The 13,783-nt window shown below is 37.4% G+C and overlaps 1 protein-coding gene across 1 annotated transcript in view; it reads left to right on the plus strand.

Annotated features, from left to right (window-relative positions):
* Positions 1 to 13,783, plus strand: part of LOC129360634 (tenomodulin-like) — a 66,178-nt gene that overhangs the window by 26,263 nt on the left and 26,132 nt on the right. Inside the window, exon 4 of the mRNA XM_055030961.1 lies at positions 11,300 to 11,440. Coding sequence (XP_054886936.1) covers positions 11,300 to 11,440 — 141 coding nt within the window. The remainder of the gene's footprint in view (positions 1 to 11,299; positions 11,441 to 13,783) is intronic.

The following is a 13,783-nucleotide window of genomic DNA, read 5'->3' on the forward strand; positions in this document are numbered from 1 at the left end:
GGATAAACGGCTTCATGCCATTCAGTGAAAACGGGTTTATGCCACAAATGTGTGAATATAGCTGGTAGCAGAGTGTCATAGCCACAGTTAGTCAAAAGCTGCACTTATGTAAAACTGAAAGGTCGCTCAGTAAGGAAGAAGTCATTACTCCAAAAGCAACAGCAAATAAATAAAACACAGACTGCAGTTTAAATCAAAGACCTGACTCTTATTGAAGCCACCCCAGTGGTCTGATGAAGCTAAAGTTGTAGTGTTTGGCCATCATAATCAGTTTGGAGAAAAAAAAGAAGCTTTCAAATGTAAGAATGCTATTATAACTGTGAAGTACGAGGGTGGAAGCATCATGCTGTGGAGGTATTTTACACATGAGAGAGCGGTGAACTTAACGAAATAGATGGCATCATGATTAAATAGCACTGAAGCAACATTTCAAGACATCAGGAATGATGTTAAAACTGAATTTCTCATTAATTACAAATTGGCTTAGTGAGAAAAAAATTACACTTTGGGACAAGTTTAATTGTCCCAAAAACTGTGTCTGTAAAGGCAAGACAAACTATAAAAATGTCTTTTTTACCAGTTCTGTTCAGAGGAATTGGCCAAAATCACAGCAAACTATGAAATAAGTTACACAGTTTAAAAAGAGAAATAATGAGAAAAATCAAACTTCTAATTTTTGTTCTCTCATTATTCTAGCATTCAATAAATAAAGACAACTTTGTCAATCCTAACTGGCCTAGCTGCTGACGACAACAGTCTAGTCTCTTATTTTTCAGACGGTGAAAAATAAAGGATTTTATTTTTATTCAGCCTACGTAAATCCCTGGTTTCAGCTGAACATATTGATGAGACTCTGAAACAGAAAGGAAAATTGAGTGATGATAAAATGCTGCTGTACAAGCTCATATTGCATTACTTTAGTTTGCAACATGTAGCAGCATACTGTAATGTTCTGTCAGGCTGACTTCAGTGAGATTAATGTCATGCTCTGCCAGTGGGCTCATTTTACCCTGTTCTGACTAAGTTGATGACGCATTAGTGACTGACCAGTATTTTCTAAATTGAATTTTCCCGAGCTGGCGTCCATCCAGACGCCGCTGCTCGTGTTCAGCAGGCATCCCTAAAAACCAGCCTGCATGCGTACGGCAGCTGCAAAACATTCCTACTTCATTTATCCAAATTCACCAGACCTTGAGACTTGACAGGCTTGGTAATCAGCGTCCACAAGCGAAATCCCTACGGCCGCAAGACAACAAACAATCAAATCTTTGCACCCTACTTTCTCTGTTTCATATTTGATTTAAAAAAATTACCTAACTATGGAAAATGCATGCATAAATATATATGCACAACACATGGTATCAAGAAGCATGTGTTCACGTGTGAGAGGGCCATCTGCACTGCTGTTTCTGGGTGGGGCGCTCTGCCAGCTGTAATTATGTCCTTTGTGGATCCTCATTTTCAAGTAATACTTCCATTGGAGCCCGTCTCCACTTTTATCACAGCCAAATGTGTTCTGTTGCAGCAAATTCTTCTGCATTTGTTTTCATATTTATAATATTTTTGCGTCCAGGGTAAAGTCTGGTGTGTGTTTGTTACCCGTTCCTTGTCTGTATTGTAGGGGAGGATTAATTATTCTGGCAGTGACTGTAAAAAGGTTACGCTTCTGGAGTGAATGTTTTCTGTATGTGACAATGATGTCACGTTTTTCCCCAATAGAAGAAAAGAAAGTCTTTGAAAAATAAAAATGATTTTTCACATTACAAACACGATTGTCAATAAGTTTTATTGGGCTTTAATGTAATAAACTAATGGGAACTGTTATGTAATTTCCAGACACAGTACCATTTTATTGCACAATCAAGTCACTATTGTTATAAGAAAGACTTTATATATCAAACATGACTTAAAAGAAATTTGACGCCTTGAAATTTGTCTCTGTCTCTTTAAGAAGCTCCTACTCTTTCTGACGCTTTAGCGCGTCATCAAACCAGTTTTCTTCTTGCACATTTTCTAAAACTTGAAACTCGAGCTGCTGATTTTTAAAGCCTCCTCACTATAAAAAAAGCATGCACCGTTTTGTGCTGGTCTGCCACATAAAATCCCAATTTTGTGATGAAAGTTAATAGTTGTAATATGGGAAAATGTAAAATAGTTGGTGTTTTTGCTGCAAAAACACCAAATTCTATTAAGTATTTTTGTATGGTTTCTAGTGCAAATATATTATTATTTGAAATAAGACAAAGTAACTTAAATGTAACTATTCAGCAAGATACAGCTCTGGAAAAAAAACAAAACTAAGAGCCCACTGCTGTGAATCCCACTGAAAACCTCCTGGTTCCACCAAATGTTGATTTCCAGACTCTCCCTGCATGTTTTTAATTTTGACCATTTCATTTTCTACAAATAAATACTACATTTTGCTTGGAATCTGACAGATACGTTGTCAGTAGTTCATAGAATTAAAACACAATATTCATTTTACTCAGACATAGACCTATAAAGAGTAAAATCAGAAAAACAGATCATTTTAAGTGATCTCTTAACTTTTCCAGAGCTGTATAAGAATTTGTGTTTAGTAAATAGTTTTCTTATATGTATGAAAGTACTAGTGCCACAGGCAGATTATTTCACTTATTGCAGGAAATTATTCTGTGATAAATGAAACAACCTTTTCATCACTATTGAGAAATTACTGAGTTAAACCAAGCTGAAAAGTTACCTGTAAGTTAGTTTTATCTCATTTCAAGTGTACAAAAAATGCACTAGACACTACACCAAAAATACTTTTGTTTTTGCAGGGTAATATAGTTGCTCTATAAGTATCTATGTAAGAAATGAGCTCTGTAGATTCAAAGCATTTTAGTTTCAGGATTCTGAAGTTACAACTGAAGTTGAGAGAAATAAAGTTTCCTCTGCGTCGCTGGCTGAGGTGATCATCGGACGCTTCCCACGTCTTAAGTTTTAAGTTTTGCTGTAAGAAAAAAGAACGAGTCAGTTAAATCATTTATGAGACATGTGATGCTCCAGCCGCAGCATGTCTAGATAGTTTTCCTGCAACATGCTGCAACAATATCACTTCTTAGACGGAAACTCTGGACAGTCAGACGCAGAAAAAAGCAGTGAAAGGCGCAGTAAATATATACTCACCTGGCTGACGTTACATAAACAACAGTACTGCAGCAAAGAGATGTCAAACTCAGAGTGACTCAGCGCTCAGGCTGCACAGCTATCTGCAGTTTATTGAGTGGCATTCAGCAGTTTCCCTGAGAATCGTTTAAGAATGGCTGCTGCTTCAAACCTGGATAAGTGTTTCATTTAAAGGCTCAAGTGGGAGAGTTACTGTCATTGATAACAAGGTGAAGCTCCTTTTTAGCACAAAGGAGAGGATTAATGTACTTTTTCTGATCTTCAAAAGAGCTTACTATCTCCCAACAGAGAATATATGGAAACATGATAGAATGAACATGCGTGTTTCATCTTCATTTGAAAGGTTAGCCTTATTAAAGAAACTGTTTGTGGTATTTGAAATAAAATGAGGAATTACAGCTCAAGAAGTAAACATGCATTGAAATTTTGGCCTCTTTTTTATGTTAATGGGGTGTTGCATTTTAATGAACTCCAAAATACTGGCTCCACTGGTTTCTTGGGCTTTAATTGACTCATTAGGACTTTCAGGGAGGTTAAAAAACCTGACTGACATTTAGAGGTGATAATGTCTCTTATTCTTCAAACCTTGAAAAAAAATACTAAAGAAATGTTCAAATATTTTGCAGGTCGCTCTTCACCCCGAGTAAAACATCCTTAGTTCTTATTTGGCTGAGACACCAGTTAGCTTTTGAGCGAGAGAGAAAGAAAAAGTGCTGAACATATAGTTTTGTCTGAATCAGAAACAAGATGTAAAAGCACATCTTAGACAAGGTTAAAGAGACCATTAATGGTGTAAGAGTTTCAAAGCAGATATTTGCCCTCTGACCTTATCTAAAAAAAGAGGGGGAAGTCTGAAACACTTCAAAGAAAGGCATTCAGGAAAGTGACTTATGAGGACAAGGAGAGTGAAAGAAAATTTCTGCTCCATTAAAACTTTCTTTATAAATGTCTTTCAAAGTGTTAAAACATCAGATTTAGATAGATTAAATTAAGACTTTGATAATCTGCTTATTCTATTGAGTCCAAGCAGAAATCAAATCTTGAGTTCACTGTTTCTACATAGATATATATTATTAGTGCGACCCTCTGCCTACATCTCCCAGAATTCTGTGCGGTTCTGGATCAGAGTTCAATGAATATGCTATTGAACACTGAATGTTCTATCAGATGTGTTACACATGATATAGATCATGTGTTTATCACAATATATGTTGTTATTGATTTATTATGTGGTCCTATCAATATTATATTTTAAACTAAACTATATTGTTTTCTGAATATTGACCTGATTTTCAAATTTTCCACCTTTAAGGACTCAGCTCTTTCTTTGAACTGCAGTTTTCAAACTTCAGAGCTTCTGCCTTAGGCCAGCCTTTTCATGAGACTCCCCCCGCTCAGCTCCTTCAGACTAGGGGCAGCAGCAATTACCAAACACCTGGTGGGATTGCACATCTGCTGAGCTCATTATTCAAGTTCTCAGTGAAACACTGGTTAAAAAAAAAAAAACTTTTGTTAAAGGGTTAACAGTGGAGTCTTCAGTAGTTTCAGAAAGAGCAGGAGTTTTTAAAGAGACAGAGGCTCAATTTTAAGCCATTAAATTTCAAAGTAAAATTTATTTGCTATAAATAGCATTTTTTATAACAACTGAACTTAGTTTATTATGCTATAAAATTGCACTGTGCGGCAGGAAAACACATAATGCTACCTTTATGTAGCATTACTGCTGATTTCAAACCATGGAAGACTTGGGAAGCTCTAAAACCAAAAGGACACAACATTTGGTGGTTATACTGTCATAGCCGGTGCCCACCTCGATCTATCACGACACTGCCAATGGCTCCCAGGAGGCCATGTGCAATGTGCAGCCCCCACGCCGTCTTTTCACCCCTCATCCTCAACCTTCCTGCCCCTCGACAGCCTCCACGGCCATTACCACCCCGCCATGAGTGACAGGCATCCGGTTCCGCCTGACTGGAGCCTTTTTCTTCCAACCCTCAAGGACAACTAAGAGGACACATTGTCATCAGCTCATCTCTCTCATTCCCACGACTGCCTCCTCCACACATACACACACAGCCTACTGCGAGCCAGTCACCTGTAACAACATCTACGTGACCTTTGCTTAATGTCCTCGGGTGCCACACCACAACCCATTCGCACAAACAGCCTGCAGGACCGGCTGCGCCTGCCGCTACTCATTCGCTCCCTTTCCCTGAGAGTCTAAGCTTGAAACCTTCAAGGTGGGGGTTGTAAAGAACTACTTCAGATGGAAACCTTGAGCAGAGGAAATAAACAAGGCATTGTTTGTGAAGGCTTCTTCCTCCAGATCCTGAATGTTATTTTTTTCTTTCTTTTGTAGATCTGAATTCTTTATCTTGTACTCAGAAAAAGTCGGAGGTGTCTTGTGATGCAAGCAGTCCTTCAGGGCTATCATAAACCCTTGAAGGGAGGTTTTTAAATTAATCATATGTAGTTTTATTAGAAATAATCCTTTTGCATCTACTGTTTCTTCCACTTTAATGCAATAACTTTGAAGTGTTCAAGTACATCTCTCAGTTTTGTCCGTCCAAACACACCGCTGTATTGTTGCCTTCCTGGTGTTTCTTATAAACCATCCCTGAGATTTGTTTTTGCACTTCAGCATGCTCTTAGATGTTGCAAGGCTAGTGAGACGTTTGGGAGTCGACACTGAACTTGAGATGAGAGGCTGTTGCTTACAGCGGCAGCGAGAAACTTCACATGTAAAAAGGAAACTCGTTTGAATTCGCAAATGTCAAATTCCAGAAATCGCAGGCTGTGATTTTCGGTGGGCTACGAACGTTTCAAAGAATGGTCAGATGTATCAAAGAAGACAGTTTATTCTAAAATATGACTTACAGCCAGGCTGAGAGGAAGGAGAAGATGCACTCCGAGAATGAAATTTTTACTGGAAGCTTTTAATGATAGAAAAGAATATTTATGTAAAGGGAGGACCGCATCTCTTTAGTAACTTCCTTTCAGCGTTTATTTATTGCTTTATAGTTATAAGCAGAGAAAAAACATGTTTAATGGCTAAGATTTGAGACTTACACCATCATATGTGTCAGAATATCTTCATAGTGATTCAATATTTCATTATTGAAGTAAGCTTTTTATATTTTTAAATAAGCTTTTGAAAAACATTCCTGATGGTAATATGCTTCTTTAAGAATACAGTCACGTAAAAGTGTTTTTTTTTTTTTTAATTGCTAATTTGCACATGAAAACTGTATTTTCAGATTTATTGGTATTTATTGACGCTTTCATTGAACAAACTGGAGAAAATTTTTAAATGATCAACCTAGGGTGCTAATTGTGACAGTGATAAGTCAAAAACTCTTATAATAAGAAATTTGTCACGATAACTGATAAACGATAAAAATGTTGACCTTTGCAGCACATTGTGATCTTTAAATAAACCTATTGCTTTGTCTTCCATTAAGGTTATTTATGCATCTAAATTTATTCAACCCTACTGCAGGTTAGTATGCGTTACTGTTTCCAGTAAACAAATAAAACCGTAACTAATATCACAGTGGGTTCTTTAAATTCAATGTAAAATGTTCTTTTTAATGACTCCAAATTATGACAAGCATCTTTACTCCTTAGTAGAGCGCCCGTTTGCTGCCCTGATCTGCTGTTAAAGTGATTCATAGCCAGGCGGCAGCGTTTGGCAGCGATCCTGAGGAGTCTCTGCACACTCCTCATGGGCAAAGACATGCAGTTCATTAAAATAATTATTAGTTATTGGGTTTATCCTGCTGCCACAGACCTTTACAGTTACCACCAGAGCTGAAGTCAGGCAACCTCGATGGCCACTCCTTCTCCCTTGAGGTCCTCTGTAATCAAATCTGCACATTAAGTGAACTTTACTTAAAAAATGAATTATAACTTAAAAAAATAAATAAAAAATTAAATACTGCAACATGTAAAAATAAAATGTTGTGATTTAAGTATCAGAAATCAGGAATAACTTCAATTTTGGTTAGTTGTACATAAACTAAATAGCAAAGACACAATAAGTAGAAAGAAAAATCACTGCTCCTTTTTACGTAGATCTATTTTATAGATTCTACCTCAGGCTTCGGCTCATCAACAGGTTCTATTTTATCTAAATCTGTGTGTTTTCCAGAGCATGTCAGATGGCGTGAGCTTCTGCTGCCGCCAAGGTGACAAGACCTGTGAAATGTGGCCGATTCAGGAAAGTGGAGCAAAGCGCTAATTTGAGCGCGGCACAGCAGTGGCGTCTGCATTAATTTATTTGCATCATCTGGTTTATTCATTTGTCACAATCACTGTCTCATTCACAGCTGACTAGCAGAAAGTAATATGCAATCATATTCAATCAGGTGTAGAATGAGATTCTCAGCATTCTCTGCTGATTTGTTGATGCCAGACATGTTTGGTGCTGCACCACCATCATCTCTCACTGTACGTACTACTGTTTTTCCACTGGTCACTTGTGTCTGTCGGTTCTGACTGTTCAGTACAATTATAATCACACTAAAATGTTTGTAGACTGTCCCCTCTCCTCGTCATAGAGGATGATGGGAGGTCTTGTCTTTTACCATTTTGTAAATTCGCTTTTAATTTAAAAATATAACTTGATGAATCCATCAGCTTCTTGATTCTCTGCAAATGTGCAATTTGGGGATGTGTGCACTCTGAGTCTGTTTTTTGCCCTCAGCTAACTTGATAAAGTTGTCCCCATTCTTCTTCTGTTTCAGTTGAGGAATCAGTTGCCTCTGCAGCTTCACTACTATAGTAATATATATCCAATATGTGCTTTAAAGTTGTTTTGTTGTCCTAAATTCACATCTCCACACTGTTATGCTTCCATTTGGGTTTCAACTGCTTTTAAAACCAGCTTACATGCACCCAGCCATTTCTTAGGCAAGTCGTTCATATTTATTGATGTCTGGGAAATGAGCCATTTCAAAAACCTCCAAATTGTTAAATCACAATCTACACGCTCTGCGCCGTTACCTAGCAACCAACGTTAAACTCTAGCATGTTTGGTCAGCTGGGTTTTTGGTTTTACAATGGCTGTTGGAAAAGATAAGGGTTTTGTTGTTGACTCATCATCCAGAAACAAGAATAGTTTTAAGCACTCACAGACATCAAGTGAAAATGTAGAAACTTTAGAGGAAATGTAGACAGATGTCGGATGTTTGAGTGTTTTTATTGTATGAAGATAATAAACTTAGACAGAGTTTCTTTGAATTTCATAAATATTTTCTCTTCTAAATCGAAATTTGTTGACAAGGATTTTGAAACATGCACAAAATCTATTCATAAACTATCCAAAAACATTATCCTCAATACACAAAGGTAAAGCATTACATTGTGCTGAAAAGGCATCTGTGGCATAAATCGCACTGAAGGTTCTTCTGTGTACTTGAGCATGAGTATTAAAAGGCTTTCAAAGGCTATTCATTTCTATTTTCAGAATGCCAATTACTGTGCACAGCAGCAGCTTTAGCTATTGAACCAGTTTAAGTCAAACTGTTGTAATACATTATTATCTATTTCAGCCCGGTGTGGTGGGGAGATTCTCGCTGCTGGATTTTCATCAGACGAGATAGCCTGCTGAAAATGTAATTCTCTGTTTTAGTATAAATCAATAAGCCTCCAAAATCTATTCCCTCTCTCCCACCTTTATGTTAATACAAAAGAAATTCCCAAATAGGACTTTAATGCACCACACAGCCAGGAGGTTTAATAGCCCCAATTTTATCTATCACTACTCAATTGACACTTAAATTCCAAGCCCATCTTAATTTCCCTTCTCCTCATAATTTTAGGTTACTTTTCAGAGCTCTGCGACCCATTTTAACAGAAATTTATTGGCTTATGGCATTAGGAATCATATCCCATTACTTCTTTCTCCACCACAGAAAAGCGAGAAGTGATCATTGTCTGTAATGTGGAACACCTACATGTCCTATAGCCGTGTACAAGCTAGTCAATACAAAACACGTTAAATACGGAACAAGAGGAGGAGTTTAGACTGAAAGCTAATTTTGCATTAGAGTGTTAGAGGACATTGAGATGGTTCTGATGGGGGATATAAATCCTGATGGACTCCCCATATGAGTGTGTTCATTAATCATGTGTCTCATTGGCGAGGCTCTGATTTGCCACTGAGACAGATGAAGATGAACCCAGCAATATATTTCTCATCATAACACAACCCTCACATAAATATTAATAGCATATTTTCAGCTGGTGGGCATGAATCATTTTTTCAGACAGGGAATTTTAAGAGCTATCCATGCGTGTCCAAGAACAGTACATAAGCGAGCGGTTGTGATAAACAACATTGCTTAAAGGCAACGCACTGGAGAGAAAACCTCAACTGTACCACCGATTTAAAACGTCTTTATTTTGATTTCTGGAGGCAAAGTTCGAGAAGTGCATTTTCATATTTGACCTTTTAGTTTGCAAACGCAAATATTTTACTTCAACAATTCAACATTATCCATATAGTTTTACATTTTAAAAGTAATGTGAGCTATTCCACTGCATCAACATTAGTTTGTGGGGGTATTTTTTCTTTTCACCCTCCTGCTGTTGTATTTCAGAGAATATTGTGAGGCTTTAAAAGAAATAATCAAGTTCTTATAGTTTAAAGGTGCTCACAATTATTTTTATTTTTTATCAAGTAGATCAGTCTTTCTCATTAGGGGCCCCCCCTAGTGGTTTGCCAGGTACTGCATGTAAACAATTGCTTACTTGTTGAAATAGTGTTAAAAAAAAAAGTTCTGCAACTCACCCTGAGAAAGTCTCCACCGGTATCTTCAGGGTTTTTTTTTAATGACTGTCTCAGCTATTTATCCATTATCATTCATTTTAAACACAATCTTTTGGTAAGCTAACAGTAGCGTCACATTCTGAGCTCAAAATGGTGAACAGTGCTGCACCCCACGCTGACTAAGTACATCATAATAAAATTAATGTTGGGCTCTCTACTGGCTGAAAGAAAATATTTGTTTAGTCTATTTTTCTTTTATTGTGTTTCTGAAGTACAAACAGCAATAAAATGTTAATTCACACAACACTTCTAGTAAAGAACCTTTTTGATTTCTATGTATTTTCAATCTTTGGAAAAATTAGAATCCATACTTTCAGAATTTGTAAATAACTCAAATCACCCCAGTTGGCTTTTTCATTGTCGCATTTCTAAAACAGCGCCACCCTTCACATTAGGAGCAACAAAGACGATGAGATAAGAGACTAATACTTTAGTTTCAGGTTGCGTATATTAGGATGTGTTATTTCAGGGGCAGTTTTGGGTCTGTGAGGGTTTCTTAAATGGGGTCAGTGAAAAAGTTTGTTAAACATTGAAGCAGACGGGGCTGGAAAATAAAGGAGGTTTTGCTTTGTTGCCTCAATCCTTTCATCAGCAAAGTGATTAAACAACTTTGTTTCAACAACTAAATAGCTTCTGAACAACGACTTGGCAACGAGGTAAATACTGTTTACTGCACGTGTCAAACTCAAGGCCAAATATGGTCCACCATAGCTAAAGAGTCCCTTTAGATTCTCGACGCCAAATTACATCAATCAGTTCCTCCAGTTTTAGCAAATATTCACTCAAAAGTACTTTTTGTAAGGATAGACTGCTATTTGTTTATATTTTAATAGTTTAAGGGGTTTTATCAATATATTCTGACACAACCGTCTCTTAAGAACACTTATATATCATAACATTTTCTCAAAATGAAAATGAGTATAGTCATTTTTGACCAGCTTCTTTATTTAATATGAGCCAATGTAATATTTAGCACATTCTAGCTGTTGTCCTTTGCTTTTCTGTAAGATGTGATGATGTCCTTCTAAGCCATGCTAGCTGCAATTTTTCTGTCTCTGTTTTTCTTCTTAACACTGTTTTTTTTCTTTCGGCATATAATATTATTTAATCCTCATTAAGATATTTTTTTCCATTTGGAAGAACAGCTGTCGGTAAGATCCAGACCCGTTTGAATTAAAAATCTGAGATGCTGTGTTGCTAAAGCCCAAAGCACTTTTGACAGACATTGTAGCTGCAACTTAAAACACTCTGAATTTCACCATCTCTTTAACGGTCTGAGCTATTGTAAGAGTTTTCTGGTGGTTCATATCATTGCAGGTGTATGACCATGAGTACAAAGCCGTGGTGGACGGCGTAGAGACAAACAGTGTGATGGAGATTGACCCAGCTGACCTCACTGAGATCTTCAGAATGGGGAACGGCAGTAAGGAGGTTGTGGAGGTGCACGACTTCAAGAATGTAAGTAAAAAGGTTAAACAAGTCCGTATGGAGCTGACCCTTCGTTGATGCTAATCGAAAACACAATCATATCTTCTCTTCAGAAGAGAAACGGTCATGCTGAAGAGCCAAAAGACGGCTCTTCTCATTTCCCTCCAGTCATGTTTTTCTCTTAGATTTTGATCCTTTGAACAGAAAAAAAAATGTTTGACAAACAACAGAAATAGAAAGTGGAAAAGAAAATTAAAGCTTTTTATATTCATATATATATACATATATATATATGAATATATGAATGTTCATGAATGTTTTTATAAATACTGAAGGTTTAATCAGCCTTTTTAAATAATGTTCACACACATCAGTAAATGGTGCTAAAGCAGCAGCAGATGTTGAGATTTATGAGCATTCAGCAACACAGAAAAAAGATCAGTCTTGCTAAAAAAAAAAAAGAAAGAAACAAGAAGTGCTTTCTTCACACTAATTCTATACAGCAACTTCTTTACAGTGCAAAAACAAACACCATTAAGTAGCCTTCCTTTATGTGTTCCTCACTTTCTGGAGCTGCTATTTTGTCTGCAGTAAAACTCATTAACTTACCTTTCATTCCCAAATCCTGCTCGAGTGTGCAGGATGTTACACCTTCTGCATCTGGGAGAAAGGAGTGCACAGCCTGACTGGGTAATGAATGCTCTTACTCTCACTCCATTATTTACTGTGAAATGTTGGGGTTGCAAGGCTGAAAGTTACAGGTTGCACTTCATCCCGAACAAAAACCCCACACTGAGCGGGTATTGTTTTTGTTACAATGGTCTTTGTGAGTGGAAAATGAATCAATGATGGAAACCAGCACAGCGAAAGACGGCATTAACCTCTGAAGTCTCATTCTTCCACACCAATAAGAAACTGAATGTATGTCTGTGTGAATAAATCGGAAACGTGCATAAACACATCTGCTCGCTGTTGTCCCGCTTCCTGCGGGTGAAGCATGTCCCTGAGGAGGTTTGTTTGATCCGGCGCTCCGACATTAAAGAATAAAAGCAACTGACTGAACACAATGATTCAGGCCTCATTGGAGGAGAGGAACTAACAAAGCTCACAATAGTTTGCAGGTAGTTTGTGCTTGAGCAATTATGTTAGAATTGATTTTTTAGGATAAGAAAAGGTGAATATCCTTGGTTGTTATGAAGCACCTTCTAACATGAACTCAATCAAACCTGGGAGCTGTTGAGAAAGTGGAAAATGAAACTATTATTCCCCTTGGGGCTGAAGAGCATTATATTTGCCCTAGCTGGGGAAAGAAGACAACCTGAGAGAATGTATTGCTGCAATCAATATGAATTTTTTTAAATCTGTAAAATGGTTCATCTGTATCATCTGTATCAAAACCACCTAATGTTAGGATAATGCTTTGAGACTGACCTCTCTAACATCATGTTGTTGCTTTTTATTGTGTGACTTAGTTGCAGCAGGGAGGGTGGACAAAGAGAAGGAAAGAGTTTATAGGCCTGGAAATGTACAAATTATAGCCAAGAAAAAACAACATAAATAAGAAATGAAACAGGGTTAGGAATAGGAGCGCAGCAGCTGAAATAATAGATCAGTCAACATTAATAATTATTGAAGTAAGTACTGCCAAACCAGTAGCATGAACTTTCCTTTCTTGAGCTGTTGTGCCAATTTTCTCATTTCACTCCATCCTGTATTTTTTTTATTATTAAAGGGCATTATGTAATTATTTAAAATCAACTTTGTTTGAGTTTTACTTCATCCTATAATGTTATTCCCTCTTCAAAAACCCACCTGCCGTGTTGCCTGGATTCTTTCATGCATGCTTGACAAATCCTTTAGTCTCCATGACAACCAGGTGAACCTGGCTCCGCCTCTGAGTACCAAGCTCCTCTTCAGAGTTTCAGTTGCCAAGCTTCCGAGCTTCTGCCTTACAAAACAGCTCTACTCAGCTCCTTCAGACTAGCCAGCATCAATTAGCGAACACCTCTGTGCACGTCTGCTGAGCTCATTATAGGAGCTACTTCTCAGTGTGAAGGGTTAATAAAGGGTTAATAGAGGAGCCATGTTGTGGTGACTTCCTGAAGGTAGAGTTTCAGAAAGAGAGAGAGGCCCAATTTCAAGGCATTAAGGGGTTAAATCAGGAAACAACATTTTTTTAAAGTCATATTTGACATATATAGCATTTTTTATAACTGGAGATACTTGATTGTGCTATAAAATGACACTATGTGCCTGGAAAACACATAATGCGTCCCTTTAATGAAAACCTAAACATTGTTGTCAACCAATGACAATCCCCCAGATGTTCTGGACTGAACGTGAAAAGTGTCCAGGAAAACGAGGCCCGTACAT

Source organism: Poeciliopsis prolifica, unplaced genomic scaffold (genome assembly GCF_027474105.1).
Source record: "Poeciliopsis prolifica strain line A6 unplaced genomic scaffold, Auburn_PproV2 SCAFFOLD006, whole genome shotgun sequence".
In the NCBI taxonomy this organism is placed as follows: Eukaryota; Metazoa; Chordata; class Actinopteri; order Cyprinodontiformes; family Poeciliidae; genus Poeciliopsis; species Poeciliopsis prolifica.